The sequence below is a fragment of the Carcharodon carcharias genome, chromosome 5 (assembly GCF_017639515.1).
Source record: "Carcharodon carcharias isolate sCarCar2 chromosome 5, sCarCar2.pri, whole genome shotgun sequence".
Lineage (NCBI taxonomy): Eukaryota > Metazoa > Chordata > Chondrichthyes > Lamniformes > Lamnidae > Carcharodon > Carcharodon carcharias.
Window position 1 is genome coordinate 184,999,966 of NC_054471.1, and position 19,519 is coordinate 185,019,484.

Below are 19,519 nucleotides of genomic sequence, written 5' to 3' on the forward strand. Positions count from 1 at the left end.
CATCTGACTCGGATGTCGCGGGTGCCTATTCTCCAGCAGCCCTCTGAGTGCCGATGAGTCTGGCCGACCCTGCTTCCTCCTGCTGCAGACACGTGTCCATGTGGTGACCACTGGAAGGCGAGACTCAGCCTGAACTACATCTGGCACCCACCAAGGTGTGTGTATCTGCGCTGGTGGAGGGTGGTGAGTGCTGTGACACCTGTACAGGCGCACTTTCTTCCTCCCCCCCCAATGTCCTCAGTTCTCTGCAGGCTGGATGAGCTGCTGAACAGGGCCTCCTCTTGCTCCCTTGCCCTCCGCCTGCTGGCCCCTTTAAGAGAGGAGAGAGCGACCGACTGCAATGGACTGTCTCCAGCATGGAGGAACTCATGGCCCTTAGGTTTCTATGTGACATGCATGGATCTCACTGGACAGAGGCCACCCACCAACCTGGGTGGTTGGGCCCTCCCATCTGGGCCCTCCCTAGCCTTGAAGTCAGTGAGGTTTTGAGGTCAGGCCGGGCCCCTCCCATCTTCTCTCTCGCTTTCTGTGCCTCAAAGAGAGAAGGTGGGGCTGAGAGCAATTGGGTTTCAGGTATCTTCCGCATGCTTCCGCTCTTACAAATAACCCACTGGATTGTGTGATTGTTGGGCTGCAGGTTGTCCACAAGGGCTCTGGGGCAGTACCCTCCAGAGCAGTGAGCCCACGCAGATATAAGGATAAGGCTCACAGAGGCATGTCATTCACGGTACTTGCTGATGCCCTCAAGCCCTTGCCCACGTCCCACCCAAACCCCTCCCAGACGGCATCTGAGCTGGGGAAGGGTCAGGGACCCACAGTGACCCACATGTAGACTAGATGGACCAGTGGGCCTATGCAGCAATAGCTCTTTTATGCATGGGCTGCATAAATGTTTCCCTTTACCACTGAGGCCCATGTCCCCTGTGCCATTCCTTGAGGGGAGTGGGAGCAGTTGTGGGTTCATGTACCCTGATGGAGCAGATGAGGTCATTCATCTGTTTGTGGCACCGCAGGGGCTCTGGAAGAGGCCCTGGGCATTGACCTCCCTGGAGATCTCCCCCCAGGCAGGCTTGGTATGATGGCTGGGCTTCCTCCTTCCATCCTCTGCACAGAGGACGCCCCTCCTGGCCTCCACTGCATTGAGCAGGACTTCCAAGGATGTGTCACTGAACCTGAGGGCTGGAGGTCCCTGGGCCATCTCCTCCTTCAATGGTGGGTAGGTATGATGTCCAAGTACCTTTTAAGTATGGCGCCCAGATATGACATCAGGGTGTGCAACATCCAATAACGAGAAACATCAGGGAATTCCCAACTGCATAATTAATGAGGCCAGCGTGGTGCGATATGGCACGAGTTCCGCCAGCCTCCACAGTGGGAAACACTCCCGGTTCCCGCCCCGGGACTCAGTCCCAGAATGGAAAATTCCGCTCCACATCTTCAGCTCCCCAGCTAGTTAAGCCCACCAGCTGTTTTATAGCTCTTAACCTTTCCAGCTGTTAACCCCATAAGTCAACATGGCTCCAGCCTTTTAAGTGTAATGGACTCCAAGCTGTTTTAGTTGCATTTATCCCATTTTCTATAGTTAAACTTAAATTTTCCCCGAACTGAATATTACGTCTAAAATATTAACATGAACGACGAACTGGGTATTTATCACAATTTGTGATGAATTCTTTTGGGGGTTTCCTTCTTTAGCTATGTCTGTATATATGTTAAATCTTTTAAATTGCGATCTATAGACAAGATGTTTTAGTAAGATGTTTTATTATAAATAAATCTCCCATACTCAGTCTCCAAAATGAAAATTCAAACCACTTGTCACAAGGTAACTTATTGGGAATGAGTCTCACGCGTGTCACCCCTATTAAAAAATTAACCGCGAACAATTAAACTCTTTTGCTTTTGTTCTGCCAGTTTCAAATTTCTATCCCTTCAATACTTCTTTTTAAAGTGACTGCTGAAGAACAGAGTCAGCATCAGACTTCCAAAGGTCCAACTCTGCAATAAGGGGAGAACACACAAGTTAATTGTGTAACATTAAGTTAGCCATCATGCAACAAATGGACTAATTCAAGTATACTTCATAATTCAGTGGCATTTTCTGAGCCAAAGCGTCTCCTCTCATGATCACCCACACTTTAATGAGACAGATTGGACAGACTAAAGGAACATAAATAATGGTTCTTTGTGCCATATCAAAAATAAAAAGACAGGCATTTAAACAAAAAGAACTAGATGGTGAGAATTAGCATTTAATTAAGTTGAAAACGAAATAAGCACGAATAAAGCATCGCTCCAGGAGATCATAAAGCTACCATTGCATGTAAATATGGAAATCTGTGCGTAAATATGAAAATCCGTTGTTTAACTACTCATGTAGGTTTCAGTCTAGCTCTCCAAATTCCCTGGTGGCAGAAGGTGCAGTAACACTCCCCCCCCCCATCCCCCCCGTCCCCAGCAGACATACACATGCTACGTCCCAACACAAACCCCCGCCCACCCACTCAAATCAGCAGGCGAGACTAAGGATCCACTTTTGTAAGCTGCGACCCCCGCCCCCAGACCTCGTCCCATCCCCCACAGCCACCCCAACCCCCCCCACATATCCCCGCCGAGGCTCAGCTTGACCCCCGACTCCTTGGCTGAGGCTCAGGCCCGCCCACTCTTCCAGGCCGAGACTAACCCCTGACCGTGGCCAAGACTTGGTCCAGCACCACCCCCTAACTCCAACCCCTCTCTAACCCCAGCCAGCTGAGGCACAGGCCCAACCCCTGCCCTCAGCCAAGACTCAGGCCCATCCCCCGCCCTCAGCCGAGACTCAGGCTTAGCCCCCCGCCCTCAGCCGAGACTCAGGCCCATCCCCCGCCCTCAGCCGAGACTCAGGCTTAGCCCCCCGCCCTCAGCCGAGACTAGGGCCACCAGCCCGACAGACATGCACCTTGCGCAACATCCCCACGAGGCTGAGCGACGGCTCCCCCAAGCCTGTTCTGGCCTAGAAATGGCAGGGACTCCCTCCTCTTCTCCCCCCCCCCGCACCCCCCACCATTTTCCGATTATTCTTCTTGGCCTCCCAGAGGATGCCCAAGGATTGGTGAAGGCGCAGCGGAAAGTCTCCTCCATGGCGGCAGCAGGACTGACCAGAATAACTCCTCCAAATCCAGGTTCCCACCTTCTGCTCTGACTGCTTCTCCAACCACAGAATCTGGTCTCTTGAGGGAGACAGAGCGGGAGGGAAAGAACCCACGCTTGGAGGAGCTGGAGCGGCCAGCATGGCTGAGCTGGGAAGTGATCAGGGGGGAGCTGTTCCCCACGGATTCTGTCTCTCCCACATGCGTGGACAACCTCTCTCTCTCTCTCTGTGGTTGACCTTGTCGTTGAATATTTGCAAGGTTTTTGGGGACTTTTGGAGGGTGAATTTTGAACCCTGGAACCCATGATGTTGGCTGTTACTATGAACCACACATTAGCCATCCAGCCAACTGAGCTAAACGGCCCTCTTGCAGATTCAATAGTAGCCTTCAAAAGGGTGAACACTGCATTATTTATTTTAATTATTTGCTCATGGGATGTGAATGTCACTGTCAAGGCCTGCATTTGCTCCCCATCCCTAGTTGCCCTCAAGGAGGTGCCGATGAGCTGCCAATGCGGTGGCTGTGCTCCTGAAAATTGTGACTTTAAGCGGATCATAGGTTACCATATGAATCAAATGTTAAAGCCAGAGTTAGGTTCCTTCAGCTGTTTCTTGCTTGGGAAAAAACAAACACTATACAAGTTGAAGTCCTGTATCATACATGTGCAGCGCTGTGCATTTCTGGCTAAAAGTAACTTGCAAATTAAAATATATCACTAAATATGAAAGAAATACAATGTACAATACTGTACAATGTTAAATGTTTAGAATAATTAGAAGAGTACATTCACCAATATCAAAATGTACTTTTAGATTGACCAGCCTCCATCTAGTGGCAGAAGTTGGTCGTGCAGGTAGCAACTTCAGTCAAGGCTACCTGCACCAACCAACAGCTGCCAATAGATGGAGCCCATGACTTCAGCAGCAGAGCCAGTGACCAAGCCAACAGCAGGAGCCAGGAGCGGACCAGCATGAACAGACTCAGAACAGAGGGTATGAGGTGAGAGTGGGGCAGAGGCAAGGCTGGGCATAGGAGGAAGAGAGGCTAAGGCCGAGAGCCAAAGTGCCGCAGGAAAAGGTCATGTGCACAAACAGGCCACAGAAAAGGAAGCCAGTGGCAAACGACATTAAAATGAAACTGGGAATGTTTAATGGGTGTACTGACACCACTTTGTTAACGACATTAAAGTGAAACAACAATTAAGTGAATCAATGTTAAGCAACATACAGTATTCCACTTCAGTGGCAAAAGAATTATTGAAGGTCATATGCTCGGTCCAGTACGTTTCCATTTAAAGGCAATTATACTGGCGGCTTTGGACCGAATCTTCGCTTAGGACAGGGTAAACCTGGTCTGTGCACTTTCGCGACTTGCAAGCAGCACACGCAACCCATGTGCGACTTCACAAGCCACCTTTGTCTTTTCACACAGAGGTTGCATTCACAGTGCATTTTGCGAGCTGCTGTGGACTGCGTGGGTGCAGAGGAGGGGGCCAGTTAGCAGGCCTGCCTTGGTTCTCCAACACAGTATCCCAGCTCCCAAAATTGTTTAAAGGCTGCCTCACAACCATGCCCACCCTCCATGCCAGCACGTGCCCCCTCAGATCACCCATGCTACCCTTCTGTGCTCCCCGTGTCCTCCACACCCCTTCAGATTGGCCATGCCCTTTCAATGCCCCCCCATGTATCCTCTATGTCCTTCAAATCACCCTTGCCCCCTCAGTGCCCCCAATTTCATTCATGCCCCCTCAGATTGGTCATGCCACCTCGTGCCTTCTCTGTCTCCCATGTATCCTCCGCAGCCACTATACACATGGTGCAGTATGCACCACGTGCATTCCTCAGGGGCTAAATAATAGCAGTGGGAAGTATTTTAAAACATTAAACCTCTAATAATCTAAGAAAACCCTGAATGGACAAAAAACCCAAGAGAAAAAGAAATGTAATCCTGTAAGTGCCTATACGGTTTATAAACCAACAAGAAATGGCAAAGATAACATTCTGTTATGATATTCTCCAAAAAGTTTCAATAGTTCTAAGACCACCTGTTGAGCCTAAGCACTTGGAACCCAGCCAAACATTCATGGCGCAGCAGATGTCATAACGAAAACTTCCAGTTCCGTTGACACGCAGGAAGCTTCCATTTTTATTTCAAAACAGAGTGCCTGTCGATCAGTGGAGGGAGGAGTAGGTGCAGAACATTTATTCTGCCTGCAGGAATTTAAAAAAACAGCCAAAACTGGCGGTCTAATTAAATCAGAGCCCAAAATCACAACAGTAGAGGATTTACCTTGAAGACTGGGAACGGATACAGAGGCAGACTTGGAAGGGAATCATTAAAACTAAGGGAATAGAATAAATTGAGAGCCAGCCTGGGGAGGGGCCTTTCACTTAGCTTCGAGACAGAGCCAGGAACAGAGTCAGGGGGGAGCTGCAGCTGCAGAGCGCCGAGTTTAAAAAAAAAAATCAAGCTGTGACAAAGGAAAGTCATAAGTTGATTGGCTGGTGAGTATTGCTGCTTAGGGATTGGATCTAAAACAACTGGGAATTTTACAAACATTTTTAATAGTTAATGTTTTTAACAAGTAAAAAGTGAGTAGCTGGTGAGTCTTACTTTTTTATTTTTAAGTAAAGCTTATTACCACTAGTAACTCTTTCGAGTACAAACCCGTTTCCATCTGTTTCAGATGAAGTTACGTTGTTTCATAGTTTGCCATTGTGAGATTTGAACTCTTGATAATCTTTTAAATGAAAACCAAATCAACAAAATTGGGATAAATCAGACACAGCCCCTAATTCAGGTCAGCTATAAAACCAAGAACAAAGTTTAAAGGAAACTTACAAACTTTAAATCAAAATGTGATTAAAGGGGTCAACAAAACACCCCAGTCCCTTTTTTAGCTGCTCCAGCATCTAGAGTGCACATCCAGTGCTGTGTGGGAACTCCAGGGGGATTCATGTGTTCTGACTAACCATTTGTCCAAGAAGTGTCATCAGTTGCAACAGCCTGAGCTCTGGGTTTCAGGACTTGAACAGCAGCTGGCCTCACTGCAGTGCGTGCATATGGTTGAAAGGTTTGTGGATAGCACATCATAGATGTGGTTACCCCACAGCTTAAGAGTATGCAGGGAGAGGGGGGGATGAGTGACCACTAGACAGTGAAAAGGGAACAGGGGGGGTAGTGCACATCCCATTACATACCATTCTCCAACCAGTGTGTTTCTGAATACCGATGAGATATTGGTTCACTTGAGGAATACAGCCAGAGCCAAGTCCATGGCAGGTGGCTCCGCTATACAGGGGGGTACAAAAAAGATGAGAAGAGCAAGTGTTAGGTGATTTGATAGTTAGGGGAATAGATAGGTGTTTCTGAGGCTGCAGACATGATTCAAGGGTGATGTGTTGCCTCCTTGGTGCCAGGGTCAAGGGTGTCATAGAAAATAGGAGCAGGAGGCTCCTTCGAGCCTGCTCCACCATTCATAATGATCATGGCTGATCATCCAACTCAATAGCCTTCTCCCGCTTTCCCCCCATATCCTTTGATCCCTTTCACCCCAAGACCTATATCTAACTCCTTCTGGAAAACATACAATGTTTTGATATCAACTACTTTCTGTGGTAACAAATTCCACAGGCTCACCACTCTCTGGGTGAAGAAATTTCTCATCTCAGTCCTAAGTGGTCTACCCCATATCCATACTATGACCCTTGGTTCTGGACTCCCCCACCATTCCCCACAACAGTGTCCAAAGCGGCATATCAGGGGAATAGCCACAGGAGATTCCTGCACTGCCTGCCCAGTCCTCTTGCTTTGCCTGGTGGTCACCCATTCCCTTCCTGCTTGTGGACTCAGCCTGCGGTTTGACCACCTCTCTATACGTGCTATCCACAATACTCTCCATCTCATGGACGCTCCACAGTGTTCCCAGCTGCCGTTCCAGCTCCAAAACCCAGGATTCCAGGAGCTGCAGCTGGAGATACTTCCCGCACACATGCTGGCCCTGAGCACTGGAAATGTGCCTAGCTTCCCACATAGAGCAGGAGGAGCACACCATGGCTTTGAGCTCTCCTGCCATGACTTACCCCTTTAAATTAAATTAAACCTTTTGGAAGATACTTAATATCAATTACTCTCAATGTCAATGAGCTGCTGAAGAGCACCCTAATGGGGGAGGGTGAACAGCCAGCATTCGTGGTTCACATTGGTACAAATGACACAGGCAGACAGAGGGAAGTGGTCCTGCATTCAGAATTTAGTGAGCTAGGTTGCAAATTAGCAAGCAAGGCCTCAAAAGTAGTAACCTCTGGATTATTCCCAGTACCACGCACGAGGTAGTATATTAACAGGATGATAAAGTACATGAATGTTTGACTGGAAAGATGGTGCAGGGATGGGGTGCTTTAGATTCTTGGACACTGGGACTGGCTGTGGAGGAGAATGGGACCTGTTTGGGCAGACTGGTTGCACCTAAATAGAGCGTACGTCTGTACATCTGTAGTGGGATGGATATAAAGAAATATATTTGCAAAGAAATTACAGCGAGGTACAAAAATGAGACAGTCATTACAATGGGGGACTTTAATTACATTACCATTATCCCAGTTTATATTTGGGTAAGGGCAGATAAGGGAAAGGTTTTCTGCAGTGTGTTAAGGAAACTTTTCTACAGCAATATGTTTCCAGTCCATTGAAAAAAGGGGCACTGCTAGACTTTGTACTTGGGAATAAGGTGGGCCAAGTGGATCAAGTGTCAGTAGGCGAACATTTAGGGGACATGGAGTATTAAATAAGGTATTAATTTAATGCCTCAGGATATAGCTGAGGAATTAAATGAATATAATGAAAAATTAAAAATAGGATGGAAAAAAGTTGCAACTCTGTGACTGTAGGACGATAGTCTCGTGTATTCTTCATGTCACAAGCATTACAGACAAGATAGAAATGCCAAGCTCATTTGTGGGAGACTGGCAGAGATATTTTCTTTCCATTAGCCAAGGCTAAATTTAAATCAAAGTCCCAGAGTTAAAAATAAAGCATACTATCCAATGCTTCAGGATAGTATATTTTAAAGGTTCTGACTGATTTAACACAATGAGAATAGATTTATTCAGCACAATATGATGGAATGAATAAAGTTTATTGTATAACTTGAACTCAATTGTCTCTAATGAGAAAATTTCACCAATCTCTCAAAGCAATTATTTCTGACAATGGAGAGTGGGTGTATGAGAAGGATTAGTCCCAACATTTCTCATTTGCATATCATAAGACCATAAGACATAGGAGCAGAAATTAGGCCATTCGGCCCATCGAGTCTGCTCCGCCATTCAATCATGGCTGATAAGTTACTCAACCCCATTCTCCCGCCTTCTCCCCGTAACCTTTGATCCCCTTACCAATCAAGAACCTATCTATCTCGGTCTTAAATACACTCAATGACCTGGCCTCCACAGCCTTCTGTGGCAATGAATTCCATAGATTTACCACTCTCTGGCAAAAGAGGTTTCTCCTCATCTCTGTTCTAAAAGGTCTTCCCTTTACTCTGAGACTGTGCCCTCAGGTCCTAGTCTCTCCTACTAATGGAAACATCTTCCCCACGTCCACTCTATCCAGGCCTTTCAGTATTCTGTAAGTTTCAATCAGATCCCCCCTCATCCTTCTAAACTCCATCGAGGACAGACCCAGAGTCCTCAAAAGTTCCTCATATGTTAAGCCTTTCATTCCTGGGATCGCTCTCGTGAACCTCCTCTGGACCCTCTCCAGGGCCAGAGCATCCTTTCTGAGATACAGGGCCCAAAATTGCTCACAATATTCTAAATGTGGTCTGACCAGAGCCTTATAAAGCCTCAGCAGCACATCCCTGCTTTTATATTCTAGTCCTCTCGAAATAAATGCCAACATTGCATTTACCTTCCTAACTACCGACTTAACCTGCAAGTTAACCTTAAGAGAATCCTGGACTGGGACTCCCAAGTCCTTTTTCACTCCAGATTTCTGAATTCTCTCCCCATTTAGAAAATAGTCTATGTCTCTATTCTTCCTACCAAAGTGCATGACCTCACACTTCCCCACGTTGTATTCCATCTGCCACTTCTTTGTCCATTCTCCTAGTCTGTCCAAAGCCTTCTGCAGCCTCCCTGGTCCTCAATACTACCTGTCCCTCCACCTATCTTTGTATCATCTGCAAACTTAGCCAGGATGCCCTCAGTTCCTTCATCTATATCATTAATGTATAAAGTGAAAAGTTGTGGTCCCAACACTGACCCCTGCGGAACTCCACTAGTCATCGATCTGAATCTGATATTTAAGTAGATGTAGAAAACACATCAACTATACTGTGCTAACTTTCAAAGTAAGAAACATGACAACAGTGAAAAAATAAAAACAAGAGAAAGATAACACAATTTATAAAAGCAAAATAAAAACTGTGGCTTGGCTGTACAGAATTTGAATATTGCTGAAAAGAGAGACATGTTGCCAAAACCTCTTGTCTTGCACTCATCAGGACAAACTGGTCTGACTTTGACTCTGATTGGCCAAGGGGTTGCCACGGAGAAAGCAATGGGGAACAATCAATTCCCCGCTAATTCAAAAAAGGTGCAAAGCCTGAGCATATTCCTTTTGTTTCCAGAGAACCGGTCCCTGCAAATGAATGCATGTTGCCTCCAGCAAGTGTCAATGAGTCACGTTACAAGCTTGACTGATTATTGTTGGTGTAGCTATTGGCGCACTCAGGATTGTTCAGCAAGTGCTGCTCAATCGCAGAATCACATCATCTAACAGTAGACAGGGGCTGGTTGAGTACGGTCTGTACTCTGCCTATTACGAACATCCGAAGGAAAATGCTGTTTGATTCAATTAGCCAATAGTTGGGATGTACGGCCTACATACCCTGGCATCATACCGACACTGAAATTTCAGAAGATTGGCCTTATCAGCAATCTTGTAAATAGGGCCCTAGCCAGTTTCTCACCTTGCAAGTTCGACACAGGAATAGAGTGCACTGAAGCTATCCTACAGGGTAATGGCTATCCTGATCGGATCATTGCTCGCTGTGCATCAGGCAAAAGGCCGCCACTTTTGTACCTGAGAAGTGCCCAGTCTACCTCAAATTACCCTGAAAAGGCAAAGCATCCCAAAAATCTGAACAACAGGCTAAGCAAGTGGTATTTTCCATTGACGGGATAGTTCTGTAAGTCTAAAAAAACAGTCTGACCAGCACACAACTGAGGAACGTCAGGTATGAATTTCAATATAGAGAAGCGATAAACGTCCACCCATACCTCACCCTTTGCATTGGCTTCCTCAACAATTGCAAGAAATCTTTCGATTTGTTCAAAAGAGGGCGAGCAAAAGTCATCAATTTTTATATGGTGGATCTTCACTGCTGGACAGGAATCACGGTATGGTGGCTTCCTCTCACAAAGTGTGACCAAGTGTTGAATGCCATTGTCATACAAATACTGGTAGTGAGCAGGTAATTGTGGCATAGCCATTCCAGCTAGTTTATGGGGTTCAATCCAAGAAAAGTTGTGGGGAGGAGAAGCCATTTTTCATTCGCCTGTTTAAAAAAAACAATGTTTCTATAATCATGCAAAATGTTAAGAACCAGCAGCTGCTACTTTTTAATAACAAATAGATTTGTTTCACGATGTTGGAATGATCATGAGGGTTTCATATTATCCAGTGAAGGCTACAAAGAATATAAGATCATAAGAAACAAGAGTAGGTCATTTGGCCTCTCAAGCCTGCTCCACCATTCAATAATGATATACTTGATCTGATTATAGCCGTAACTCCACTTTCCTGCCCGCCTGTGGTGGTATTGTCGCTGGACTAGTAATCCAGAGACCCAGGGTGATGCTCTGGGGAACTGGGCTTGAATCCCACCATGGTATATGGTGAAATGAATAAAAATCTGGAATTAAAAGTCTAATGATAACCATGAAACCATTGTCGATTGTTGTAAAAACCCATTTGGCTCACTAATGTCCTTTTGGGATGGAAATCTGATCTGGCCTACATGCAACTCCAGGCCCACAGCAATGTGGTTGACTCTTAAATGCCCTCTGGAAATGGCCCATCCCAGTTGTATCCAAACTGCTTGAGAAAAAAGCCTAAAAGGAATGGAACCGGACAGACCACCCAGCTTCAACCTAGGCAGCAGAATCAACAACAGCAATCTCAGCCCTGTCAAACCTACAAAGTCCTCCTTACTGGGGGCTAGTGCCAAAGTTGGAAGAGCTGTCTCACAGGCTAGTCCCACTCACAAAAACCTATCTAACAGACAATGTCCCAGGCACAGTGCTATACAGTCAGGAGTGAATTGTTCTGGGAGTCCTCAACATGCGAGCTCATGGCATCAGATCAAACATAGGCTGATTACCATGTACCGCACCAGCCCCCGCCCACCCCCTGGCACAAGGCCTGCCCCACCCACACACACAGGCCCCCTGTCTTGCACGTGCACGCACACGCACACACACACACACACACAATGCTGCTCCCACCCACACACGCCCCAAACTATCCTCGCCACCTGCCACATACACCCTGCATCCCCCAACCCTCCCCGCAGGCCCAGCAACCCTGCTCAGCACAGACACAGAAACCCTCCCCGCACGCTCTGCTCACGTGACCCCTCCCACACACACACAGAAACGACCCCACCCACCGCGCAGGGATGCCATCAGCTCACGATCCCACCTCCACCGCCCGACTCCCTGCCCCCTGCCCACACAAATGCCCCGACCAAGGATCCCGCCCTCCTGCTCTGTACAAACACAGGCCCCCTCCCACTCGCTCACACACACACGCCCCCGCTCCCCCGTCACAATTACGCAGGCGCCCTTCTCCTAAGCTCCGCACACACACAGGACACCACCTCCCGGCCCCACATGGCCTCCAAAGCTCGGCGAGCCTGCACATACAGCCCCACAGGACTGCACATAACACTGCATCCTCCCACATATAGACACATTCAAACACCCTCCCTCCCTCACTGTCCCGCCACGCATCCCCTCCCTCACCCTCCCCGCCCCTCACCCACACACTCACCCTCCCCGCCCCTCACCCACACACTCACCCTCCCCGCCCCTCACCCACACACTCACCCTCCCCGCCCCTCACCCACACACTCACCCTCCCCGCCCCTCACCCACACACTCACCCTCCCCGCCCCTCACCCACACACTCACCCTCCCCGCCCCTCACCCACACACTCACCCTCCCCACCCCTCACCCACACACTCACCCTCCCCGCCCCTCACCCACACACTCACCCTCCCCGCCCCTCACCCGCACACTCACCCTCCCCGCCCCTCACCCGCACACTCACCCTCCCCGCCCCTCACCCGCACACTCACCCTCCCCGCCCCTCACCCACACACTCACCCTCCCCGCCCCTCACCCACACACTCACCCTCCCCGCCCCTCACCCACACACTCACCCTCCCCGCCCCTCACACACACACTCACCCTCCCCGCCCCTCACACACACACTCACCCTCCCCGCCCCTCACACACACACTCACCCTCCCCGCCCCTCACACACACACACACACACACACACACACACACACACACACACACACACGCTCCCCGCCCCTCACACACACACTCACCCTCCCCGCCCCTGACACACACACTCACCCTCCCCGCCCCTCACACACACACTCACCCTCCCCGCCCCTCACACACACACTCACCCTCCCCGCCCCTCACACACACACTCACCCTCCCCGCCCCTCACACACACTCACCCTCCCCGCCCCTCACACACACACACTCACCCTCATCCTCCCAGCCCCTCTCACACACCCTCCGTCGCTTGCGCTGCCCGCACCACACACACACACTCTCCCCACCCATCACACTCTCCCTCACCCTCCCCACCCTCACACGCACACCCTCCCCGCCCCTCACACACACCCTCAGCCTCCCCGCCCCTCAAACACACCCTCTCCCCGCCCCTCACACACACCCTCTCCCCGCCCCTCACACACACCCTCTCCCCGCCCCTCACACACACCCCCTCCCAGCCCCTCACACACACCCCCTCCCCGCCCCTCACACACACCCCCTCCCCGCCCCTCACACACACCCCCTCCCCGCCCCTCACACACATCCCCTCCCCGCCCCTCACACACACCCCCTCCCCGCCCCTCACACACACCCCCTCCCCGCCCCTCACACACACCCTCACTCACCCTCCCCGCCCCTCACACACACCCTCACTCACCCCCCCCGCCCCTCACACACACCCTCACTCACCCTCCCCGCCCCTCACACACACCCTCACTCACCCTCCCCGCCCCTCACACACACCCTCACTCACCCTCCCCGCCCCTCACACACACACTCACTCACCCTCCCCGCCCCTCACACACACACTCACTCACCCTCCCCGCCCCTCACACACACACTCACTCACCCTCCCCGCCCCTCACACACACACTCACTCACCCTCCCCGCCCCTCACACACACACTCACTCACCCTCCCCGCCCCTCACACACACACTCACGCACCCTCCCCGCCCCTCACACACACACTCACGCACCCTCCCAGCCCCTCACACACACACTCACGCACCCTCCCCGCCCCTCACACACACACTCACTCACCCTCCCCGCCCCTCACACACACACTCACTCACCCTCCCCGCCCCTCACACACACACTCACTCACCCTCCCCGCCCCTCACACACACACTCACTCACCCTCCCCGCCCCTCACACACACCCTCACTCACCCTCCCCGCCCCTCACACACACCCTCACTCACCCTCCCCGCCCCTCACACACACCCTCACTCACCCTCCCCGCCCCTCACACACACACTCACTCACCCTCCCCGCCCCTCACACACACACTCACTCACCCTCCCCGCCCCTCACACACACACTCACTCACCCTCCCCGCCCCTCACACACACACTCACTCACCCTCCCCGCCCCTCACACACACACTCACTCACCCTCCCCGCCCCTCACACACACACTCACTCACCCTCCCCGCCCCTCACACACACACTCACTCACCCTCCCCGCCCCTCACACACACACTCACTCACCCTCCCCGCCCCTCACACACACACTCACGCACCCTCCCCGCCCCTCACACACACACTCACGCACCCTCCCCGCCCCTCACACACACACTCACGCACCCTCCCCGCCCCTCACACACACACTCACTCACCCTCCCCGCCCCTCACACACACACTCACTCACCCTCCCCGCCCCTCACACACACACTCACTCACCCTCCCCGCCCCTCACACACACACTCACTCACCCTCCCCGCCCCTCACACACACACTCACTCACCCTCCCCGCCCCTCACACACACACTCACTCACCCTCCCCCCCCTCACACACACACTCACTCACCCTCCCCGCCCCTCACACACACACTCACTCACCCTCCCCGCCCCTCACACACACACTCACTCACCCTCCCCGCCCCTCACACACACACTCACTCACCCTCCCCGCCCCTCACACACACACTCACTCACCCTCCCCGCCCCTCACACACACACTCACTCACCCTCCCCGCCCCTCACACACACACTCACTCACCCTCCCCGCCCCTCACACACACACTCACTCACCCTCCCCGCCCCTCACACACACACTCACTCACCCTCCCCGCCCCTCACACACACACTCACTCACCCTCCCCGCCCCTCACACACACACTCACTCACCCTCCCCGCCCCTCACACACACACTCACTCACCCTCCCCGCCCCTCACACACACACTCACTCACCCTCCCCGCCCCTCACACACACACTCACTCACCCTCCCCGCCCCTCACACACACACTCACTCACCCTCCCCGCCCCTCACACACACACTCACTCACCCTCCCCGCCCCTCACACACACACTCACTCACCCTCCCCGCCCCTCACACACACACTCACTCACCCTCCCCGCCCCTCACACACACACTCACTCACCCTCCCCGCCCCTCACACACACACTCACTCACCCTTCCCGCCCCTCACACACACACTCACTCACCCTCCCCGCCCCTCACACACACACTCACTCACCCTCCCCGCCCCTCACACACACACTCACTCACCCTCCCCGCCCCTCACACACACACTCACTCACCCTCCCCGCCCCTCACACACACACTCACTCACCCTCCCCGCCCCTCACACACACACTCACTCACCCTCCCCGCCCCTCACACACACACTCACTCACCCTCCCCGCCCCTCACACACACACTCACTCACCCTCCCCGCCCCTCACACACACACTCACTCACCCTCCCCGCCCCTCACACACACACTCACTCACCCTCCCCGCCCCTCACACACACACTCACTCACCCTCCCCGCCCCTCACACACACTCACTCACCCTCCCCGCCCCTCACACACACACTCACTCACCCTCCTCGCCCCTCACACACACACTCAATCACCCTCCCCGCCCCTCACACACACACTCACTCACCCTCCCCGCCCCTCACACACACACTCACTCACCCTCCCCGCCCCTCACACACACACTCACTCACCCTCCCCGCCCCTCACACACACACTCACTCACCCTCCCCGCCCCTCACACACACACTCACTCACCCTCCCCGCCCCTCACACACACACTCACCTCCCCGCCCCTCACACACACACTCACCCTCCCCGCCCCTCTCACACACACACACACACACACACACACACACACACACACACACACACACACACACACACACACGCTCCCCGCCCCTCACACACACACTCACCCTCCCCGCCCCTGACACACACACTCACCCTCCCCGCCCCTCATACACACACTCACCCTCCCCGCCCCTCACACACACACTCACCCTCCCCGCCCCTCACACACACACTCACCCTCCCCGCCCCTCACACACACACTCACCCTCCCCGCCCCTCACACACACACTCACCCTCCCCGCCCCTCACACACACACTCACCCTCCCCGCCCCTCACACACACACTCACCCTCCCCGCCCCTCACACACACACTCACCCTCCCCGCCCCTCACACACACACTCACCCTCCCCGCCCCTCACACACACACTCACCCTCCCCGCCCCTCACACACACACTCACCCTCCCCGCCCCTCACACACACACTCACCCTCCCCGCCCCTCACACACACACTCACCCTCACCGCCCCTCACACACACACTCACCCTCCCCGCCCCTCACACACACACACACACACCCCCCACCGCCCCTCACACACACACTCACCCTCCCCGCCCCTCACACACACACTCACCCTCCCCGCCCCTCACACACACACTCACCCTCCCCGCCCCTCACACACACACACACACACCCCCCCCCGCCCCTCACACACACACTCACCCTCCCCGCCCCTCACACACACACTCACCCTCCCCGCCCCTCACACACACACTCACCCTCCCCGCCCCTCACACACACACACTCACCCTCCCCGCCCCTCACACACACACTCACCCTCCCCGCCCCTCACACACACACACCCTCCCCGCCCCTCACACACACACACCCTCCCCGCCCCTCACACACACACTCACCCTCCCCGCCCCTCACACACACACACACACCCTCCCCGCCCCTCACACACGTGCACCCTCCCCGCCCCTCACACACGTGCACCCTCCCCGCCCCTCACACACGTGCACCCTCCCCGCCCCTCACACACGTGCACCCTCCCCGCCCCTCACACACACGCACCCTCCCCGCCCCTCACACACACGCACCCTCCCCGCCCCTCACACACACGCTCTCCCTCATTCTCCCCACCCCTCACACATGCTCTACCTCACTCCCCACCCCTCACACACACACTCTCTCCCTCACCCTCCCCGCCCCTCACACACACACTCACCCTCCCCGCCCCTCACACACACACTCAACCTCCCCGCCCCTCACACACACACTCAACCTCCCCGCCCCTCACACACACACTCAACCTCCCCGCCCCCACACACACACTCAACCTCCCCGCCCCTCACACACGCACTCACCCTCCCCGCCCCTCACACACGCACTCACCCTCCCCGCCCCTCACACACGCACTCACCCTCCCCGCCCCTCACACACACACACTCACCCTCATCCTCCCAGCCCCTCTCACACACCCTCCTTCGCTTGCGCTGCCCGCCCCTCACACACACACTCTCCCCACCCCTCACACTCTCCCTCACCCTCCCCACCCTCACACGCACACCCTCCCCACCCCTCACACACACCCTCAGCCTCCCCGCCCCTCACACACACCCTCTCCCCGCCCCTCACACACACCCTCTCCCCGCCCCTCACACACACCCTCTCCCCGCCCCTCACACACACCCTCTCCCCGCCCCTCACACACACCCTCTCCCCGCCCCTCACACACACCCTCTCCCCGCCCCTCACACACACCCTCTCCCCGCCCCTCACACACACCCTCTCCCTCACCCTCCCCACCCTCACACGTGCACCCTCCCCGCCCCTCACACACACCCTCACCCTCCCCGCCCCTCACACACACACTCACCCTCCCTGCCCCTCACACACACACTCACCCTCCCCGCCCCTCACACACACACTCACCCTCCCCGCCCCTCACATACACACTCACCCTCCCCGCCCCTCACACACACACTCACCCTCCCCGCCCCTCACACACACTCACCCTCCCCGCCCCTCACACACACCCTCTCCCCGCCCCTCACACACACACTCACTCACCCTCCCCGCCCCTCACACACACACTCACTCACCCTCCCCGCCCCTCACACACACACTCACTCACAATCCCCGCCCCTCACACACACACTCCCCGCCCCTCACACACACACTCCCCGCCCCTCACACCCACACTCACTCACCCTCCCCGCCCCTCACACCCACACTCACTCACCCTCCCCGCCCCTCACACACACACACTCACTCACCCTCCCCGCCCCTCACACACACTCACTCACCCTCCCCGCCCCTCACACACACACTCACTCACCCTCCCCGCCCCTCACACACACACACCCTCCCCGCCCCTCACACACACACTCACCCTCCCCGCCCCTCACACACACACTCACCCTCCCCGCCCCTCACACACACACTCACCCTCCCCGCCCCTCACACACACACTCTTCCTCCCCGCCCCTCACACACACACTCACCCTCCCCGCCCCTCACACACACACTCACCCTCCCCGCCCCTCACACACACACTCACCCTCCCCGCCCCTCACACACACACTCACCCTCCCCGCCCCTCACACACACACTCACCCTCCCCGCCCCTCACACACACACTCACCCTCCCCGCCCCTCACACACACACTCACCCTCCCCGCCCCTCACACACACACTCACCCTCCCCGCCCCTCACACACACACTCACCCTCCCCGCCCCTCACACACACACTCACCCTCCCCGCCCCTCACACACACACTCACCCTCCCCGCCCCTCACACACACACTCACCCTCCCCGCCCCTCACACACACACTCACCCTCCCCGCCCCTCACACACACACTCACCCTCCCCGCCCCTCACACACACACTCACCCTCCCCGCCCCTCACACACACACTCACCCTCCCCGCCCCTCACACACACACACTCACCCTCCCCGCCCCACACACACACACACACACCCTCCCCGCCCCTCACACACACACTCACCCTCCCCGCCCCTCACACACACACTCACCCTCCACTCCCCTCACACACACACTCACACCCTCCCCCCCCCTCACACACACACTCACCCCCTCCCCGCCCCTCACACACACACACACACACCCTCCCCGCCCCTCACACACACACACACACACCCTCCCCGCCCCTCACACACGTGCACCCTCCCCGCCCCTCACACACGTGCACCCTCCCCGCCCCTCACACACGTGCACCCTCCCCGCCCCTCACACACGTGCACCCTCCCCGCCCCTCACACACGTGCACCCTCCCCGCCCCTCACACACGTGCACCCTCCCCGCCCCTCACACACGTGCACCCTCCCCGCCCCTCACACACGTGCACCCTCCCCGCCCCTCACACACGTGCACCCTCCCCGCCCCTCACACACGTGCACCCTCCCCGCCCCTCACACACACACACACACACCCCCTCCCCGCCCCTCACACACACACACACACACCCTCCCCGCCCCTCATACACGTACACCCTCCCCGCCCCTCACACACGTGCACCCTCCCCGCCCCTCACACACACGCTCTCCCTCACTCTCCCGGCCCCTCACACATGCTCTCCCTCACCCTCCCTGCCCCTCACACACACACTCACCCTCCCCGCCCCTCACACACACACTCAACCTCCCCGCCCCTCACACACACACTCACCCTCCCCGCCCCTCACACACACACACACCCTCCCCGCCCCTCACACACA

At 55.0% G+C, this 19,519-nt stretch overlaps 1 protein-coding gene across 2 annotated transcripts in view; it reads right to left on the minus strand.

The window, feature by feature from the left end:
- dusp23b (dual specificity phosphatase 23b) overlaps positions 1 to 19,519 on the minus strand; it is a 45,291-nt gene that overhangs the window by 10,580 nt on the left and 15,192 nt on the right. The window contains exons 2-4 of one of the 2 annotated variants that reach the window (XM_041188158.1): positions 10,415 to 10,692; positions 6,332 to 6,422; positions 1,929 to 1,998 (exon numbers count right to left, since the gene is read on the minus strand). In XM_041188158.1, coding sequence (XP_041044092.1) covers positions 1,946 to 1,998; positions 6,332 to 6,422; positions 10,415 to 10,681 — 411 coding nt within the window. In that variant the 5' untranslated portion in view covers positions 10,682 to 10,692 and the 3' untranslated portion in view covers positions 1,929 to 1,945. Of the gene's footprint in view, positions 1 to 1,928; positions 1,999 to 6,331; positions 6,423 to 10,414; positions 10,693 to 19,519 lie in introns of those variants that run through there. The other variant, XM_041188157.1, reaches the window with a different exon arrangement.